At 43.9% G+C, this 20,796-nt stretch overlaps 1 protein-coding gene across 3 annotated transcripts in view; it reads right to left on the minus strand.

Annotated features, from left to right (window-relative positions):
- Positions 1-8,906: 8,906 nt before the first annotated feature.
- Positions 8,907-20,796, minus strand: part of JAKMIP2 (janus kinase and microtubule interacting protein 2) — a 46,131-nt gene continuing 34,241 nt past the window's right edge. For 2 of the 3 annotated variants that reach the window (XM_054168438.1, XM_054168439.1), the window contains 10 exons: positions 20,675-20,773; positions 20,065-20,163; positions 19,704-19,757; positions 18,808-18,873; positions 17,909-17,977; positions 17,217-17,294; positions 16,159-16,362; positions 15,330-15,395; positions 13,743-13,815; positions 8,907-13,068 (listed from right to left, as the gene is read on the minus strand). In XM_054168438.1, the coding sequence (XP_054024413.1) occupies positions 13,765-13,815; positions 15,330-15,395; positions 16,159-16,362; positions 17,217-17,294; positions 17,909-17,977; positions 18,808-18,873; positions 19,704-19,757; positions 20,065-20,163; positions 20,675-20,773 (786 nt within the window). In that variant the 3' untranslated portion in view covers positions 8,907-13,068; positions 13,743-13,764. The remainder of the gene's footprint in view (positions 13,069-13,742; positions 13,816-15,329; positions 15,396-16,158; positions 16,363-17,216; positions 17,295-17,908; positions 17,978-18,807; positions 18,874-19,703; positions 19,758-20,064; positions 20,164-20,674; positions 20,774-20,796) is intronic. The other variant, XM_054168440.1, reaches the window with a different exon arrangement.

Raw genomic sequence — 20,796 nt, forward strand, 5'->3', positions numbered from 1 at the left:
AATCCCTCCTGGGGTGTTGTCCTGCTTCATGCACAAGTGCTGCCCATCCACTGCACTCCACCCTGGGCACACAGCTCTGTAGGGAACCTCCAAACAAGGGGGTGTGGATACAGGGTTGTGCTCCAAGGATCAAACCTTTGGGGAACTGGTCACTATAAAGTTCCCTATTTTATATACAAAGGAATACAAAATGCTGTAGGTTGTTGTGTTTTTATTATGCTACTTGGTGGATATTGCCATTCTTCTCTCATTCATTCTCTGAAGTTACAGGGAAAGCACAACACTGCTGGCTTCCAGCTGTGTCTAACAACAGCACTCTTGTCTGAGCATATGTGTTGGTTCTGGATGAGGAGATTTATAGAGTGCTTTCTGAGCATCACTTCTGAAGCTCAGAATAGCTCAGGATACTTGTACTCCAGTTCACACAGCTGCCTACTGCTTTTCTCTGGCTTGCTTTATCAACATGTCACATGGGGGCCTTAATCCTGCCCTAAAACATCCTGACTGAGGGGATCCTGAGAAAAACATTTCACACATTCTACATTGATGATTAATACTATTTATGCAGTCTAGAATGCTCCCATGTTTTTAAGTTAAAGACAGGATCACAGCTTGCAAACTGAGGACCCAAGATATAACAGCAGCCAGTGCTGCTTGTCAGAATGATCAGGCTGAATTTGCCCAGGTTTCATTCATACAGATCTTCTCTTGGTACCTAATGAAACCAGACTGATTTTCCTATGTGCCGAGTGCTTCAAATCTGCCACTTGCCCTCCTTCTTCTTCAGTGAAGCTCTCCATTAATCCTAAGAAAACATCCAGTTGTGTTCTCTTCACACCTGGACAGGAGTTTTGATCCCTAACTTGAAGACTGCTGTTGTCTCTTACCAGCGAAGTATCAGGAATGGCAGGAAATTCCCCACTGGGGGGAAAAGGAGGCTTTCAGACTTCCTTTATCTGGCTCCAGGAAGTGAAGCTCATTATGTTTCCCCTGGACCATGCAAAGCAGAATAATAATCTTGTTTTGTAAAGTATGTTTTGTGTCAGGTTAACATTACTAAACTTCTGGGATGGTTGAAAACATACAAAAAGTGTACAAACAAAAGACTTGCAGTTCCAGAAGCTTCTCATTCAAATCTCCGAATGCACATAACCTAAGTATGGTTATTATAAAGAAATAAACATTAATAAGCCACTATTACATGATCCTCACTGCATTTGTCTTGCAGTTTGTTCACAAAGGGAATACTCTGCTGATGACCTGAGCCCTTAAAGTACCTGGGCATCAGCAACCACTAGTGAGCAGATGTGGACTGTGCCCCCTCAGTGTGGCTTCACTGGAGCCTCAGTTAAGACCACACCGAGAAAGCACACCAGGAGTTTCTGCTGTGTCTTTAACAGAGGGAAGTATCTTCCCCTCCAAGAAGTACTAACAGGCACCCGTGGCCACTTGTGGGTGTAGTTGCTGGACTCTGAGCTGAAGCGCTGCAGAAGAACAGTTCATGCAGAGGGCTGCACGTCCTCCCGGCAAGGCAACATTCTCCGCAGCAGATGTCTGCTGTGGGTGGGTATCAGGCTGCGCATCTGCAGTTTGAAGGCATTCTGGAGCAGTTAGATCATCACCGTGTGGCTGAATGCAGGAAGGAAACCGGCGTCCGCCGCAGCCATCAGCTGCCTCCCGCTTGCTGGCTGGTGGCATCCACACGGGGCACAGCTAAGGCAGTGACAGGAGACAGCAGGCAAAGCCCCATGGCCGCTAGCACAGGCATGGCCTGACCACCAGCTTCACCTGACGGGTTGGCTCCTGCTGAATGGAGAAGGCTTTGCTTTAACTGCTTTTATTGCTCACACTTCTTTACACTGTGAATTGAGCTATATACTTAGACAATTGTTAGGAAACCCATTCCAGAACAATTTCCAGTGACTTTCTTCCAGTTTCCAAACCAATGTCAGATTTCAGCCTCTCCATCATTTTACAGTTGCTAAAGCCAAGCATGGACAAGTTTAGCTTTTCACAGTCTTTGGCAGTCAATCTTTATGTTTCTGCTGCAGTTCTAATCAAAAGGGTTTTGGTCTGATTTTCATGAGAGTATCTCAAGATTTCTTTGGGTCTTGTGGTCATATTTTAAGGTGGTATAGGAGGTGACTCTACTTTCCCTATTCCATTATTGGTCTGAAATCACAGTTTCCTGTCACATTTTTCACACTGAAATGCTAAAATGGTAAGACACAGGCACTTCCTACCCAGGCCATCACACCTGGTCTCAGGTACCTGCAACACACCAGCACAAGGCTCAGGCAGTGAGCTGACATTACTGCCAGTTTTCTACCCACCTTCTCAGGAGCCTTTGGCTGGGCTGTTCTCTCTGTCATACCTCTGTAAATCAGCAGCAACAACACTCAAGAGCCATTCCTGCTGCCTGAAGCATGATCAGAACACAGCCTTGTTGCTGACTTCTTGTGATCACTTGCTGAAACCCCACAACAGCAAAACACTCAGATGACATTAGACATCCAGCTTCAAACAAGCCTTGGGAGAGGTTAATCACCAGATAATATTCTTGTTCTGGGAAATATTCCAGCATTAGCTGTTGGTGAGGGTTTGTGCTGCTCTGGTTGTGCCCTGCTCAAGGTTGTGCTGAAGATTTCCTTACTCTGCTCACTGTCTGTCCAGCTCTCTCACTGCTCTTGGCTTCTCTTCCCCTCTTCAGTCTCACACTTTCTGACACCTAAAGAATCAGTGCCTGAAGGCAGTGTAAATTGTCCCATCCATAGCTGGAAGGAGCCATGGGAGGGGGGAGTGTGGACAGGAACAAACCCAAAAGGAACAATAGGGTTTGCAAAGCTGTTGTGGCCGTTGCTGTAGCGATGGTGAAACACGGACCAGGGAACAGTCAGCTGTGCCTCTGGACTTAATAATATGATTTCATGTAGGACATCAACCAGGAATGCAACAGCTCAGCAACTTTGCTTTAGGAGTCTAAAGGAAACCAGATGAAGCAATGTAATTTATTGTTTGGTTGGGTTGTTTTTTTTTACAGTATCCAGATTCTTTTTGCAAGCCACCATGGTTTATAAGGATTCATGTCCCCAGGTTCTCTAAGGATCAGAATCTAATAAACATGCATATTTGTGTGATTTTTAGTTAAATCTTGGCAGGAGAGCTCTGGGAGCTCTTTATTCACAGAACAAACGCTGTCTTATGAGCAGAGTGAGATTCACTTATTAAGTTTCAGCTTCTAACCCAGCTTGCCAAGATTCTTCCCAGTAGCTGTGGCATGCACTAATCTTCACCCATTGATCCAGCGGCTCCATGGCACACACACCTTGAATGCCATGCTCAGATCTCCCCATCTCCTCATTGCTGGCTTTCACTCCAGATTAGTTACCAGAGCTTGAAAACCCATTTCATACAGCCAGGAAAATGCTGCAATATATTTCTTTTAATACTTAAATACTTATCCTGGTTCACGATGACTTCATTTTAATATAGTTGTTGGGGTTTTTTATCCTTGCTTTTGTCAAACATCAAAGAGAATGTGTATGAACGTTAAGCCTGAATGGCCTCTTTCACTTCCAGCATTCTTAGAGCTGCTGCTTATGTGAATTTTAATCTGTGAACCCTACAGTATAACACAACAGTCATTACACACAGTTTGGAATTTGAACTTCTTTTGGCTGGCTACACATATTCTCATCTAGATTAAAATACATATGATCTATGATCTAGGTCCCTTATCCATTTGCAATATGATTTCATGTGCAAGCTGCAAGTCAGCATTATCTGGTGAAGATGCTGATGAAGCTATTGAGTAGCAAAGACAGGCAGCCACCTGTGGAAAACCCCACCCATATGGAACAGAGAGGTGTTTGTTATCAAACTGATCTTTACAAATCATTCTGTCACCTGTGGTGAGGGGAGAACACAGCACATCCTCCCAATGGCCAGATGGCTGTTCCACATATTATCACTCAGGGTGAGATCTGTAGAAACACAAGTACTAAGGTCACAAGCTCATGATTCCTCCAGATGAGAGAATATTTTAAACCTAAACCACATGCTGTCATGTGGCTGGGACAGAGCTTAAAGCCCTTCTGACATCATCTGCTTTGGGTGCAGAGGCAGAAGGAGCCTTCTGCTCCCAATCCTCTGCCACATTGAGTATGGGAGATGTGTTCTGTGTGTCATCACACACCAGTTTGTGCCAGATGGGTCCTAGCCTGGGGATGTGGCTGTGATGGTGCATGGGCCAGCAGCAGGGCACCATCCCCTGACAGGAGCAGGCAGAGCACCCAAAGATGCTGGGTTCAGCACCCAGGGCTGTGCTGAGTGAGAGTTTGTGGGTGCTGCTAGCAGCCAGTGCTAGTGAGGCAGGCAGTGAGTATTCAGAGAGCAGGGAGCACACGATAGTTACAGGCTGTGAACACAGTGGCAGGAGGCTCTTTGGGCTCTGGAGTTCCAACAGGCACTAAGCCAGGCTTGTTTAACTCAACAGTTTTGACTGGAGGCACTGAAAACCTATTTGACAACTGCATCTTGCCAGATCCCAAGTTTTTGTTATTAATCTCTGCAATTGCCTTACCTTGACTGCTGTGGGTAGGAGCTATCCTCAGGGTATGAGCAGTGACAGTGTAATGGAGAATAAAGGTGAAGAGCTTGAATTTCCTGCTCCTGCTAGGCTCAAATATGGGTGTTTTCCCTGGGTGTGAGGCAACAGAGGAATTTAGGCAAAGTACAGCATCAGGATCCTTGCTCTGGCTGGTGATGGCTCAGCTGACCTTTGTGTAGCTCAGTTAATTTCTGCATTTTACTAGCTAGATTGGTACAGGATAAGGCCAGAAGTAAACAGATGATGTTTCATTAATTTATGTATGATGGGAGGCAGGGTGGGTGATTGCACCTCCATTAGAACTCCGGACTTAAAAGCATTGCTGGTTCTAGGTAGGCTCCAGTTTCATCTTTGTTGAAGCTGGTTTATCTTCCAGCAATTATCATGTAGCCATTCCATACAGCATTCCAAGACACAAATGAGCAGGAGTTTGGTACAGTTGCATTTTCCAGTCTCTTTTCCTTCCCTAGTTATCCCTAACATGGCATTCAGATCTGCAAGATTCTCCCTCGACTGCGAGTGCCTCTCAGAAATGGTAAGTGTCAGCCTATAATTAGGGTGTCTGTAATCCATAGATTAGTGGCTCCATGCTCTAAAGTCTCCATCTGTTGTACACACTGAAATCATTATATCTCCAGTGTCAGTCCTGCTCCAGACTTCTAAAATGGTTTCCAAAGGATTTTCTTTGTTGCACAAAGCACCCTCTTCATGGCTGTCACTTGGTGGCCAGACACCAGAGCAGACTTTGCACAGTGGCTTCTTGTCAGTGTGGCACAAGTTATGGGATGCTCCTCTGTCCAAGCAGGAATGGGGCTTTGGAACATATTTTTCTACCATATTCAGAAACTCAGCCCCCCTCAAGACAGAGCAGATGGCATGTTGCCAGTGATGAGGGCTTTGACTATGTTTAGACAATCTCCCAAACAATGGAAAACTACTGCCATCCACATGGGCTGCAGAGACAACACAGAAACCTCCTAACATGCAGTCACACAGCCATGAGTACTGGCCACGCCTGCCCCGACAGATGCAGCTCAGTCCTCTTCTCACCAAAGCCCTACTTAATGATAAAAGACAGGATGAAGTGGACATTCCTCAGGCACAGCCCAAACAGCCTGATTCTGGCTACCACCACACCATCATGCCAGCGTATGTTCTAATAGGGTGGAGGTCAAGTGCTGTCAGATACCAGGGACAGACTCACACAATGCCTGGCTTCTCAACCATATGGTCTGGGACTCCCTTGCATTGTCCCATCCTTTCTAGTGTCTTGCAGCTGTTCCAGAGAAACACAGAGGGAGATCTGGATCCAAACTCTGGTGTCAAAGTTCTTGTTGCTGTCATTAAAATGACCTCTGGGATGGCCATGTTTCCAGGTGTGCACAGGAGATGGCAAAATCAGACCACGGATTTTGACACCAAGGCTTACCATTCTGAAGCTGATTTCATAGCACTGTGTCTTCATTCCTTGAGCAAAGTACTCCTGGCTACAACTCTGCACTTTCAAGATGTACTTTCCATTTCTCCTCCCAGACTTTCCTTGGTGATTTCCTTCCACTATCTCTTTTCTGCCATGCACACAGCTTCCAAGGGCTGTGCTGCCTTTCGCTTCTGGGATTATGGGCTTCCCGAGTAGGGCTGAATAATATTTTGTCTCTCTGACAACAAATGCAATAAAAGCACTGCTGTTCACTGCTGCCCCAGCTCTCATCATGAAGATTCTTCATGAAAATGAAAAAAATATCTCAGCAGAAGAAGTGGGACAAGTCCACTCTGTTCTCCTGAACAAGAGAAGGCTCCCAAAGAAGGTCAGTTCCCTGAACCTTGCAGGTAGCAACAGATTAACGTCTCAGTACATGCTGAGTGAAAAGTTTTATTTTACTGGCCAATCTAAACCTTTTCAGCAATAATCCATAAAGCCAGAAAAGCAGCCTTAAGTTCAGAGTCATTAATCTTTTATCCCGGCAGACCTGGGCAGATTTTCAATAGTTTTGCGCAGCTGTCTGTGTATCTTGGCTTCTCCCAGCGATTACAGGAGACTCCCCAGCAGCAGCCTTGTTCTTTGTCATACACAGGAGTCATAGTTACCAGTATGACCATTTTGTTACTAAAAAAGCTCAGGGTTAAACTGTTCTTTTAGAGGACAAACCGGAACAATGAAGAAAGGGACTTCTGATCCGGATGTCCTTGAGAGTTGAAACATCCCAGATAACGATGTAAAAAAGTGCTACTAAATAGCACAGTCAGCTTTTGGCTCCTAAACAGAGTCCTAGGCTAAAACGGCTTCATTAAATCAACGTTCAAACACACAGCTCCTGACTGGAAAATCCCTGCCCAAAATAAATCCCCTCACATGCAGTGAATTTAGAGAAGCTGGAGCTCCAATGGGAAGCCAGCAAGAGACAAACCTGTAGATGGTTAGGAGAGGTTGACATGATCCGTAGCCGTGAACGTCAGCTGCTGTGCTCAGCACTCAGACTTGCACAACTCTGTAATAATTTAATGCCTGCTCGTTAATGCTATCCCCAATGCTAAGGAGTTTTATTCCCTATTTCAGTGACAATTTAAATCATTTTAAGACGAGAAATGGCACAGATTCGGCTGCAGGGGAGTGATTTCCAAAGAGTATAACGGCTCTAAAAATGCAAAATACACAAATATAGTACTGGGAACGATGGTGGGAAGTATCACCAGCACCTGAAGAGGCAACGTCTGGCAAAAACACTCAGCTTTCCATCACCGCTATTACCGGTTTGTGTTTCTCACTTTAATGAGCTTCCATCATGTGGTTCCCAACGCTTCCCTGCTGTTGGTTACAGAAAGGGCCCCCATAGCTTTTCCTGCAGCCCGCACCCGCTGCTCGCAGATTCCTGCCGTTAGCGGCCGCGGGTCGGGCACGGCGTGCTCGCTCCCGTAAGCTGCCCGGCAGCGCCGAGTGGGTGACGCCCGGCCCGCAGGGTCCCGCGGCAGTTACATCCCGCTCAGGTAACAGGGCTTGTTGCGAGACCGGGGGCAAGGGGGGCACGAGGCGGGGGGACCGGGAGAAGCCACCGGGGCTGCGCTTGACGGGAGGGCGGAGCCCTTCCTTGGGCGACGGAGGTGCTGCCCTCTGGCGGCCGAGTGGAGCGCGGCGATAGCAGCTGCCCGACTCCGGCCGCGCAGTGGGGCGGACGCAGCTTGTCGTGGTGCCGGTGCCGCCTCTCCGCAGCGAAAGGCCAGCAGATCCCGATCCCGGCCCGTGTCTCACAGGCAGAAACGCAAAAAGGCTCCAGCTAGCGCCGAGCAGCTGGAAAGGTCTGGATAACGGGAGAGAGCCCAAGGCAAGAATTTAGCAGGGATCGCACACACTAGGTCTCCCCCATCTACCGAAAAGAAAGCAGCTTGGGTTTCCTTTTTTTCTTTTTTCTTTTTCATTTTTCCTTTTTCTTCTCTGCACAGGGCTAGCACAAGCCCATAAACTCACACTTGGGCCCATGCTGGGGAAGCCGCCTGCCCACCCTCATCACCCAACCACGCCGGAATGTGCACGGAGAATTTCACGTTTAGCCCCTGCTGCTCGGGCGTGGCCTCGCCCCTGTCCCCTGCTAGGTACCAGCCGGTCAGGGACAGAGCAGGCATCTCCGGTGATCAGCTTTACAGAATCACAGAATCACCAAGGTTGGAAAAGACCTTTGGGATCATTGAGTCCAACGTGTCACCACAGACCTCATGACTAGACCATGGCACCAAGTGCCACGTCCAGTCCCCTCTTGAACACCTCCAGGGATGGTGATTCCACCACCTCCCTGGGCAGCCCATTCCAATGGCTAACAACTCTCTCAGTGAAAAACTTTCTCCTCACCTCGAGCCTAAACTTCCCCTGGTACAGCTTGAGACTGTGTCCTCTTGTTCTGGTGCTGGTTGCCTGGGAGAAGAGACCAACCCCCTCCTGGCTACAACCACCCTTCAAGTAGTTGTAGACAGCAATAAAGTCCCCCCTGAGCCTCCTCTTCTCCAGGCTAAACAACCCCAGCTCCCTCAGCCTCTCCTCATAGGGCTGTGCTCAAAGCCTCTCCCCAGCCTTGTTGCCCTTCTCTGGACACGTTCAAGTGTCTCAATGTCCTGCTTAAACTGAGGGGCCCAGAACTGGACACAGTACTCAAGGTGTGGCCTAACCAATGCTGAGTACAGGGGCACAATGACTTCCCTGCTCCTGCTGGCCCCACTATTTAGCATGGTTCCTCCCAACAGATCACAGACAGACACTGAGCATCTCTGGGAATGTAAAGTGAGAGATTGTTTTTTAAAAATGTTGCTGTTTTATTTTTTTTTTATACAAACTAAAACACCAGAGGTCATTGAATCCTATATTAAATACATAAATTAAAAAATAACCATTCATAAAACTTTACATACAATAAGGATTCTCTTCTACACATGAATACATATAGTACAGACACACGTCCAGTGTTTATCAAAGGGTCATTCTGCCAAGTCATTTACAATTCAGTTCTGGAACAGACACCAGAAAACTGGGAACAAAAAGCAGATATAAAAACACACAGAGGTGCTGATGTGAGGGAGGGCAGGGAAAAGGAAAACCCTTTGAATCACCAGCAGCTGTGTGGCTGTTTACTGAACCTTGCCCTGGTGAAGAGAGCCTGGCCTGTTCGGTCTTTGTGAGAAGCCATGGAACAGAAAGCTTTGGGGGTCCACAGGAGGTTTCCCACCGAGATGAGGGTAGGAAGCTGGAAAATTAAATACATATACAAAAAAGCCTCCATGGTCCTCCAGGCATGTCAACAAGAGAAGCTGGAGCTGTGAGCCAAGCGATGATACTGCAAGAAGCCCTCTTTCTGCAACCCCAGCTGCCTAAATGCATTTCACTTAAATAGGCCCTCATCTGAAGTGCTTCAATTGAAAGAATGATCTTCAGAAACTCCTGACATGGTCAGTGGAGAAAAAACGTGAAGTCAGACTCTGATCAAGCTGACATGATGCGGCTCTGGGGGTACAGAGAGCCAGGAGTGCTGGCACTTCTGCTGCAGCCTAGGGCAGACGGATGGGGGAACCCAGGGCTGTATCTGCTGCCCTCAAAGGCTGCCATCAATTGATTTTTATTTGCTGGGTGGTTTTGAAGAGGGGAGGTTGGCTGCAACGACTAATTTTGAGGGAGGATTCGCAATACGCTGTTTCAGGGGATGGCGGGGACAGCAGGAAACCCTAGACAAACAGTTTTGGGACAGAGAAAAGTGGCAGACCCCCCCCAAAAAACCAGACCCAAATACTAGTTGCCCATGAGATGTAAAACTAAACCACAAGGAGTGTGCCAGTTGTGGCAGCTAAACAAGTTGAGATTCAGTTCCCCATACCTAGATTGGAAGCATACTTTCATAAACTATAGCAACAATTTACTATATACAATAGGGAATAGATATATGCATATGTATGTATATATATGTACATATACATATGTATTATATGGGTACATGTATATATATATACACAAAGGTCAAACTCATTTGGATCTAGCTGACAGCAGGAAGTTTATAGTACTCCTATCAGCAAGTGTGTTTTAGGCATGGCTTGCGTTATGCTGCAAGGAGAGCAAAGCAGCTGTTGGTCAGCTCTCTGAGGGAACACAACCATCTTTTAGGTTTGCAGACCAAGATAAGCTGTGGACTGTCTACTGCCCCCAGCCCTTGGACATGGAGCACCTGCAGGTGTATTTGAGGACTAAGGGAAGGGAAATTAAACAAAAAAGGAGAAATTAATTAAGATTTGCACAGCACAGTTCAGAGGGCCTCAGTGATGAAGGCTGCCATGAGATCAGCCAGGTGTCTTCTGATTTCTCTCTTCTGATTGCATGGTTTCTAGTCCTCCTTTTTAATTTTAACCAAAACAGAGGTGGAAGTTCTTCCACTGTCACAGGAAAGAGGTGCTGCTCACTCTTCTACTGGAAGAGAACATTTAATTGCTGACCTTCATGCTAGGAAAGCAGCATCCCCTGTTCACATGCAGGACACCGTGACCAAGTGGTATGAAATTAACTGGAGCTGCAATAGGGGAAGGAGGAGTGAGAGGGGGAAGAGGGATTAACCAGAGAAGAAAACCCTCTTTTTGTAGCTAACAAGGTGTTGTAAAGTTGCTTACTGCTCCAATAGTGTCACAGGACTCTCAAGGGACCTGACTCCAGCATTTCAGGGGTGAACTGCTAGCAGCACTCTTGGGAAGCACATGTAGATTTGGGCCAGCCTCATCCACAGATTCTGCTGCAGGGGGAAAGATTTTGAACAATTTTGAAGAATTTGAACAAAGAGCATGCAACATACCTGTATTAATTTACCACACCTGCCCACAAGTCTGCTTTTAACAGAATGAACCCACAAACATACAGTTGGTGCAGAATTCAGTAAACCTCTTGCCTGAAGCAGGTTGCTTAAAGATGATGTGATCATTCTGTAGTTTAAATTAATCTTAAGGAGTAGAAAAAAAAGGAAATCACTTGCTAATAGCTTCTAACCTTTGATGGAAGGCTAACACAATCTGAGAGCATGCAAGAAATAAGGGTGTTTGGAGTCTTTGTGAAGAAATGGAGCCCAGCACTGCAATCCAGTCAGGTGAATGTGCATTGACGATTAAAGGCTATTCTGGCCAAAAAGTATCTGTGAGGGGGAGGAGTCCTTGACACTAGTTTCATCCTTGCTATGGCCAAGGAACTGCTTTTGACCTGCTGGGTTGCTGCAGCAAGTTATTTCGCTGCTTTTTGCCTCAGTTGCTTCATCTGTAATTAACAAAAAAGCAAAGCAAGGAGAGACTCTTTCTAAAGCACTTCTAAAGCTTCTGATGGGCAGAGTCTGTGTGCGTAAGACATTGGTACATGTGAGCCCTGTTTTGAAGGTTTAAGTAATGCACAAGCTGCATTCTGGCCCTTAGCTTTCTGGATTTGTAATACAGACAGTTAAAATTAAGGCTCCATCGTGGAAGACACAGCTCAGGTAAGGAGCCTTGCCACAGGAACCTGAAGTCTGAACAGGCACGACTTCGATTGCAGGGAAATGAAAGCAGGCACAGAGCAGCGCAGCCACACACAGCTCACACAGCACCTCAGTGAGGAAGGGAAGAGGGCTGCAGCTGCACCCACCCCAGCAGGCACTGGACCCTTGCAGTGTTTGCTGCAGGTGTGACACTCCTCAGGGTTCATTTCTTACTGACTGTGGGGGGCAGGGAGGTCATGGACCTGTGACACCTCAGGGAGGCACCAGGACTGGGTTCCTGGTCTGGGTTCCTTTGTGATGGGAGAGGCAAGGAATGCTCTGAAATGCAAACTACTTCTAGTTATTTGTAACTGTGGAAAAATCTACACAGACTAGCCATACTTCTTACTTCTAACAAGGATGTGTTCACACAGCTTTTCCCCATTTTTGGTTTATGTGTCACTGATTGGGAAGCCAGCTAACAAAGTCAGTTTGACAAGCCAAACCAAAACGTTTCTTCTGGGCTGGGACAAAACAGCTGGAAGCTGATGCTTTGTGGATCATACCACAGGGACAAGGGGGTTGTCTTTCTCCCCTCTTTCCTCCAACATATTTCCTTTCTTCTTCAGAAACTATGCTGTAGGTCCAATCCTCAGTGTATTATTCAAATAGTAAACCCAAGTGTAGTCATTATTATCTCAACGGCAGTCTTGAAAGAGTATGAAAAGTATCTGACAGTAGACAGAATGTTGTTCATGGAGGGAGGGCAAAGAGAGATAAGGCTACAGCTTTGTCAGAGATCCTCCTTAGGCCAGACACCTTCTTCTTCCCTTCCTTTGCCAAGTAGGGTGATGCGTTGTTATGATCTTGAGCACCAAAACGTGGTACCCTGTCCTGCTTATCCTGCAATAAAACAGAACATACTTTTTCTTTCTTCCCCCCACATTGCAGCTGTCATTTGTTCCTGAGGTTCAAACCAAAGAGGGAGAAGAGGAGTCCCTGCAGTGAGACAGCCAGACAGTTCAAACCCAATGCTTTGTTGTCAGCATCTCTCCACAGCTCATGTTACTCCTGCTCTGTCCTGTTAACTTTTGATCCATTTGTGGGATGACAGTCACATTTAAACGAGTGCCCTGCACAGCAGGGATAGATTTTTCTGTTGTAACTTTGGTTGCATGCCCAAGACACACTGACTTGATCAGCTGAAAATGGTTCCTTCCCTTTAAGTTCTTCCTAAGTGACGTAGATTCACAGGTTATTTTTCTTCCCCTTTTGTAATTTCAACATATAGAATTTCATTAGATGCAGCATATATCATAGCTTTAGACAGGAACTGTCAAGTAACAAATCTTGAGTGATGGCTTTAAAATACAAGGTGGTTGCAGTCTTGGCTACAAGTTGTTCATTTTTATACTTTTTAAAATAGGTGTAAACAATGTTCTCTTCGTTGGGAGGGGTGGAAGCATTTGCCTTTATAAGGATGTATCTGTGTGGTTGGGCACTCTGAAAACAAAACAAACAAAAAAAAAAGAGAAAAGAACAACATCTGTATCAGATAAGTGACAATTTCCTCTGCCTACCTATTCCAGCTGACAAGATGTAGCCTATCAATCAGAAGTTGAAAAGGTCTGTTCTTACAGTTCTAAGTGTTGAACTCTTTCTCCTTGTCCTTATGCAAGGCATTTATGAAAATGCTGGGTATTTTGCCAAGCCTGTCCATTTGCCCTACAGCCCTCTGCTCCATAGAAGTCCCTGTAGGCATAAGTATTTATGCACAAGTCTCAATAACTTTTGAAACAAAGCTGCCATGAGACAGAGTAAGAGCCATGGCTCTGTCCCCAAATCAGAGATATTTGCCAGCAGTGAATTTCACCTGCAATTCTCTCAGCTGTTTGATGCTACAAAATTCTTGTTAGCTTTTATTTTCACAATTCTGAATAGCTTAGTATCAGCAGCAAGCTTTGGCAGTTCACTTGCAAGTCTGTTGGATGGTGTTGGTCTAACTGCAGCTCCCTGTGGCAACTCAGTAGTGTGAGAACTCTCCATTGTGAGCTACTACAAACTGACGCACCTGCTGAATTTTCTGTCTCCAGACATACACAAGAACACACAAGGATGTGATACTCAGTTCTGTGCAAGAAGTGCTAGCTTTGAGGAAAGAAATAAACCAGTCTTACCTTTCCAAGAGGCACATTGACATCAAGGCCAAAGAATAAAGGCAAGAGAGAAGAACAAGAATAGAAAGAGAAACTGCAGAAGAAAAAGAAGATTGTGTAAAAACTAATGGTCATGGCATTGTAAGCAACTGGGTTACTTTTGCACTGTGTAGGGAAGTTAGAATAACTGTGTGTTCAGAGAACACTGTATGTCCACAGTTATTTCTGTACCTCCCAGGAGTAGGAAACAGATCCCAATAAATTTGGTGATGAATTACAGTTGGCACCATATTGAAAGCCTGGGGTGTAACTGTCATTATGAACCACCATGGGTTGACTGAAGTCACAAAACTGGACATGAAACCAGCATGGGTAGCATTTTGAAGTGCATTTAAAAACAGTGCCTGCAATCCATGCTTGAAATGGCCTGGGAATAGACACATACACATATATATATATACACATACACACAATACCAAACCCTAACCATTAAATGTTCAATTATCTATTTTTGGATGCCTCATTTTAATCATGAATGTGTTGCCTTCTGAGATGTGAATTTTTGTGAGCTGAAAGCTCTTTTGAAAACTGGCACTAAAAAAAAATCTCCTATTCAAGGTCTCATCTGCCCATGGTGTAAGTTTTTGCTTTGTCTTAGTCTGATCACAGATTATCACTGAGTCCTTGTATCACAAAAACACTGGCAGAAAAGCAGAAAGAACTATGTGCATCAAGTTTTGCATTATGCCCACTTGTTTCACTGTAGGAACACAGATAAACTGAAATGGCTCCTTAGCACTGTTGTCACTGTACTGACAGAGCCAATATTTCATATTATAGCCAACACATGTAGATTATCTTTACTAATCTAAGCACACTGGCCAGGCTACCACTGGAGATGCACCTTACATCAGCCTGGCATATCTAGAGGAGACACTACTGGCAACAGCCACTGTGCCCATACTATGATCTTTTTTCAACAGTCCCACCTAACCTATCTAGAAGGAACAAAACTTCATGTGATGGAGTCGACCTTATTCACCATAAAAATGCAGTGCATACTGCTAGAGGCAGTGTGTGTGTGTATGTATATATATATATATATAAAGACTGCATGTGTAATTCTTTGCCAGTTCAGTTTAAGAGCAAGATTCTGGTACCATATTCATACTGCATAGTTGATTACAAGCTTCATCAAAGAGGACAGTGTCAGAACCTGCTAGACCTGCCAGATAAGGACAATCTTCAAATCTTCACTCAGTTTCATTCAGTCCTTCCTGCTTGCTAGCCTCACCCTGTCTTTAGTGGAAGTATTGCCTGCCTACCAACAGCATTTAACAGCCAAGTAAAGGCTTCATCATTTGGTACAGTATCAGTCACTAGAATTCAAAGTGTTGAGCATTTGTTTCCTAAAATGGAATGTTGTGGAGGAGACTCTAAGATTAAATCTGTATACACTGAAACACAAATTGAAAAGAAAGCATAGCAGAACACCACCAACAGCTCCAGCTGATTCAGCTGAACAAAACAGTTATGGGATTCAAGAGAAATAGATCATTACTTTCAAAACAGTTGATCAGCATGCTTCAGAAATGTAACAGAACCAACCTTTTCCTCCAAGTCCTTAATTTGTCTCTTTTGGATATCAGTTTTGTCTTCTAGATCTCGTATCCTCTGGAAGTCAAAGAAGAAAACATCCAAACTAAATTCTCAGTAAACTTGCTCTGCTGAACAAGTAACAAGGTTCCATGTGTTCAAAAGCCTAGAAATTAACACATCCATTTCTTTTGCAGGGATCATCTTGTGTAACACCATGCCTTCACTAACCCTGCTTAACCACAACTTTACCATGTGCACAACTGCTCAAAATATGTTACTGCATCCTCAAATGCTGGAAGTGAAAATCAATAGTGGATCTGTTTCACACGATTTTATATTAAGCCTGTGTTAAATAGATGGGACACATAAGGTCATACTCATTAGAATTTCTCATGATTCATTAAGATTTCTCTTAGGTTGATATGTTGAAAAAGGATTGAAGTGATGTTGTTATTAGATCTGAAATTACAAAAGCACACAATACTATAACAACACCGATTCCGTGGTGAGCAGACCACATGTAGCTTATAAACAGGGTGTAGTCTTCAGAAGCAATCATACAGCTCCTCTGGTGCCCAGACAGGTAACCATGTTTATTGCAAAGTTAGATTTATGTGGACAGAATTCTGGGTGAGAACTTTGATTTGGCATTTTAGGACTCAAAATATGCCAAAACAATCCTCCATGAGCTAATATTGTATGTGTTCATGTACACAGTAAAGACAAAGTATAAAACAGGCTCCCTCATCACCTGGAGCTTGCCTAAATTTGATCTCAGCTTATGTACTTACACAGCAAAGCTGAGATGATACACATGTGTTTCATTCCTTTTTCTTACCTGATGAGCCTGCTGGAGCAGCTCCATCCTCTCCTGAAGTATCTGGCAATCATATTCTCTGCTTTTCCTCAGCATCTGACGTCTTAGCTTTTCCACTGCTGTCCTCAGCTCTTCCTGCTGTTTTTCAGTGAGTAGTTCCCCAAACTTTATCACCGTTTCTTGCTGCAAAGCATTGTACAAGGTGGCTTCAAGCTCCTGGATCCTCTGGTTGATGCAATACCAAAAGCCAGTTAGAGATGAAACATTATTTAATAACAAGTGGGAACTGAAGGGTTGGTGACAGATTCAGGCACCTGCATGAGAAGTGGTCCCTGGGCTCGAGTGTGTGGGAATGTGAGAACTCATAAAATGGCTCAGTGTTTTGAAAAGGATATGAACTTCCATTTTAAAATTAATCATTAATATTAATTAATAATATTTTAATAATTTCACTGAAATCCCTCACTTTGACTGTTGTTTTTTTTTGAAGCAGTTGGATAGCATTTTGGTGTCTGTTTTATAAGTGTAAAGGTGAACATTTCACCAATTCTGAAATTTGGACCCACTGTGCTAAAAACAAGAGGAAAGACTGCAGGGCACCGTCAGACCACTTTGCTCTTGATTCTTCTAATCAATGAGCATTTTATTACCCTGACAAACCAAACAATGCTGAACTTGCACAGCCAGTTATCAGACCCATGTATCAGAGCTTGACAGAGCAGTGTTTAGAACAGGAACTTTCGCTTCTCACGGCATATTGTCTTCTTGCTGTGATGTGCAAAATGGCCAAGATTCCACATCTGAATTCCAGATGGTTACACTGACTCCACCTGGACAAGCCAACAATAATGACAACTGATGATGAAAGAGTTTCTGACTTAAGGTTTACTGTTCTGTGACAGGAAAAGCTAGGTGTCATGTTGAAGCTGTGCAGATTGCATGGTAGTGCCATGTGAAAAAAATGAAATAATAGAAGGACACTAAGAAAAAAGCCAAAACCTCTCTTCCTGATCCAACGGGAGTCTGCACCATGTCACAACATTGGCCAATATGTGCTGTAGAATTTCCTTTGTACATACCATGTATGCTTGGTCAAGAGCTTGCTTCCTGTAGTCTAATTCTTCCTCCAAATAACCTTTTATTTTGCAAAATTGTTCCTACAATGAAGGATCATTTGGACAGAAAAAGGAATTAGTTACTCGAAATACTGTGGGAAGTTTTATTAAATCAACTATGTGTATCTGCCTCAGGGCCAGGAGACTGGTCTTCATCTGACACTCTACAGAGTTACTAATATCTGACTCAGCTAGGATAGAAGGAAGATAAAACAGCTGTGGATTGCTTTTGTATGATAATACATCTATCTATGTGGAACTAAATCCATCATCCCTTTGTGACTACAGTGGTATCGCCTGGAATTTCAGTGGCGTAATTCAGGAGTTACTGTGATCTGTCTGAAGATACTTCCTCTGGCATCATGGACAACTCCTTTTGTGCTTTCTCCTATTTTGGAAGAGGCATGAAAATGCTCTAAACTAGACAGGAGCTGCCAGGAAAGGCAGGGGAAGTTTTCAGCCTTTATTATTTCTGTGCTACTCTGCTGTTGCATCTGAACTGGACTAGTAACAATTTTATGGAGTCACCAATAACCAGAGGAAGTCTGCATACTTCATCTGCCAAAAGACCTTTTCACTGATCTTTCTGCATACCAAGTAAGTGTGACACACTCAGTCTCTTGCCCTAAAATATATATTAAGGAATGTTTGCTTACCATATCACTTTCCAGTTCCATCATCTTCTGATGCAGAGCAGCTTCAGCTCCTTCAATCTGCTGAATCCACTGGAGAGAAGACAGTGAGAGCTGTAACTTGCTGTGTTTTCTAGGCCAAACGGCAGTGACAACTGGGATATTTACAGCATCCTGTTAGTCTGGTTTTAGTAACCTATTGCTAGTTTTAGGCCCATCTTGAAGCTGTTTTCCCATGACAGGGGCAGCTGCAATGTCTAGCACTTGACAGAGAAGAAGCAAGAGGATCACCATTACCAGATCACTGGAAGATGGGAAAGCAAACTTCCTTGGTTGGAAATGGAAAGGGAAGTGAATTCATCTCATGGACAAAGGCCCATGATAAAGCTCGAGCATCTCAAAAATAGCTCAGCTGAGTAGATGGCAATTCTCTTTGCAGAGGAGGAGTTGTTCCTTGGAAGATGTCATGTTGACAAAATTGTGTGCTGCATTTGAGCCACCAAAAGCAATCTTAACCAACTTACACACTTTTATTTTTAATTTCCAAAACAAGCAACTGAGACACATAATTCCAGTGGCAATTTTGCATACAGATCATTTCAGAAGCTCTAGAAATCTCAGGACTAGAAATTCCACACAGTAACTAAGTATGGCATGAATGCTTTTCATTCAGCAGACAGCTGCAGGCTTCATCTGACATTCTTTTTGTATTTGCAGTTGCTCTGACATCAGAGCTTAGGCCAGTTGAGTTTGATTTTTTTTTTCCCCCCTGCTTTAGCAAGGTGTTTGGGGCTGCACTGGCACAGTTTACCTGGGGAGTCACTTCTTACACTAGAAAGTTTGACAATATGGACAACAACAAAGAACATTTCCAGGTAACACCTGGAGATGTAACACCTAATAAAAGCAAGCACACAATTTACCTTTTCTGCCAAGGACAACACAGTGGAAGCCTGAATTATGGCCACTTGCTCTTCATTTCTTAAATTCTGTGGAGAGAGGAAAGAAGGAAATTGTCAACAGTTTTTTGCACGAATAAGGACAGCCCAGGCTACGGACTAGGCTGACAGATTTCAGAAGATCCCTGTAGTACTGGGTACCCTCTTCCCATTGAAACACTCAAGAGTCTGTTAACATATTAATTAAAAAGAACACTGCATGATATGGACTGACTATCTGTTTTCATCCCATTACATCCAAACTAAAATTAGACCCATTTCTCTGACCCATTTCATGCTAGCTTTAAAAAGCTGAATTTCCATAAAAGTTTTTGTTAAAATAATGCTGATTCAGACCAGCATGTGAAGAGGCAACCATGACCTTTCATTTTTACTTTTTATACATTCTCTTTAAATATATCTAATGTTGGACAGAGATAAAGGACGATCTCTTTTATATAGAATACTTAAGTGGGGACTTCGAAAGCCACAGGGGCTTATATAATTCTTGCCTATTAATGAAACTGTTAGCAGAAGAATTCTAGTCCTGATGAAGATGTAGCTGTTTCAAACTTATTCTCATGCTTGCTTGAATGACAGGAGTGCAGTGAAGCCCAGTTCCAAATATCAGTGGCCTTTGGACGTCCTTCCCAGTCTGCTAAACCAGATGTTAAAGCTGCTGCTTCATTACTAGTTTCTCTGGTTATTGAAATCTCAACAAATCTTTAACTTATGGAAGTAAAATGCTCTTTAAATGAATTGTTCTGTTATTACATAATTTAACAAGGACCTTAAAAGTAATCATTATAGTTATAGATTTCACTTATGCTACTGTACAAAATGCAGCCTGTAAAAGGAAAATGACTCCCATTTTAACTCACCCCATTATCACCAAGGATGTCTAACTGCTTTATGAGGTCTGGGATGCTGACATCCTGCAAAGAGAAAAGAAGGTAAAGGCATGGCATACACATTTTATCACAGCTCCAATATTCATCTCTCCTATGAACCATGCTGAAATCAACCATTTTGTTTTGCACCATGGAAATGCATCACATACTGATTTGGGTTTTATCATTATGGAGAAAATTATGAGTCCAATTCAACTGCAGCAGTCATCACACCCTCTTAAATTAGACTGAGCTGTAATGCTTAAGTTTAGCAGAGATGAATACAATGGATTGTATGTGCCACATCCAGTTCTCCTGTAGTTAGAAATGCTGCCTTATAAAACTGACCTACCTTAACCCCTTCCTTCATGCAGTAGATCTGTAGAGCACTCACACCATCTGAGAATGGGTGAATCTGGAGATTAAATGGTGGGGACCGCCTCTCTCTTTCCTGAAAATAAATTGCAAAGATGCCAGAGAACATTACAATAAAGGAGATGCACACAGAACTCATTAAATGCCATAGCTACTCTTTATATCATGCTTTGCAAAGCCCAGCTCTTCGTTTCACAAGTCAGAGAAACAAACATTGAGACCTAGTCTGAAAAACAGTGTGCCAGTTAGGACAGGATCCTAAACTCAGGCTAATTATTTGACAGGAGATAACAGATTTCTCCAAAGTACTAGAAAAATCCTATCCAGAGGTGTAGTAACTAACAGCCAAGCTGATATCAATCAGCTAAGCTGAGCTATGCACACTGGACACCTAGCTCAATATGGTGCTTACTCTTTTCTGATACTGGAGCTGACAAACTTCAGCTCACAATTAGAAATGCTGGTCCTGATTTGTTACTCTGTTATCACCAAAGTGCTTGTGTATACACTTGATTAAAGTTGGTGTCCAGTACAAGTGCACTAGTTTAATCTGTAACCAGCTACATTGACAAGAACTGCTCCATCACCTCCAGCTCGAGGTTGCGGAACTCCAGCAGCTCATTCTGGTCTCGGGCATCCTGCAGCTCCTGTTGCAGACGGTTGTTTTCTGTGTCCAGTTTCTCTATCTAATGGAAAGATCTAAATTCAG

This window comes from Dryobates pubescens, chromosome 16, assembly GCF_014839835.1.
Source record: "Dryobates pubescens isolate bDryPub1 chromosome 16, bDryPub1.pri, whole genome shotgun sequence".
Taxonomy (NCBI): domain Eukaryota; kingdom Metazoa; phylum Chordata; class Aves; order Piciformes; family Picidae; genus Dryobates; species Dryobates pubescens.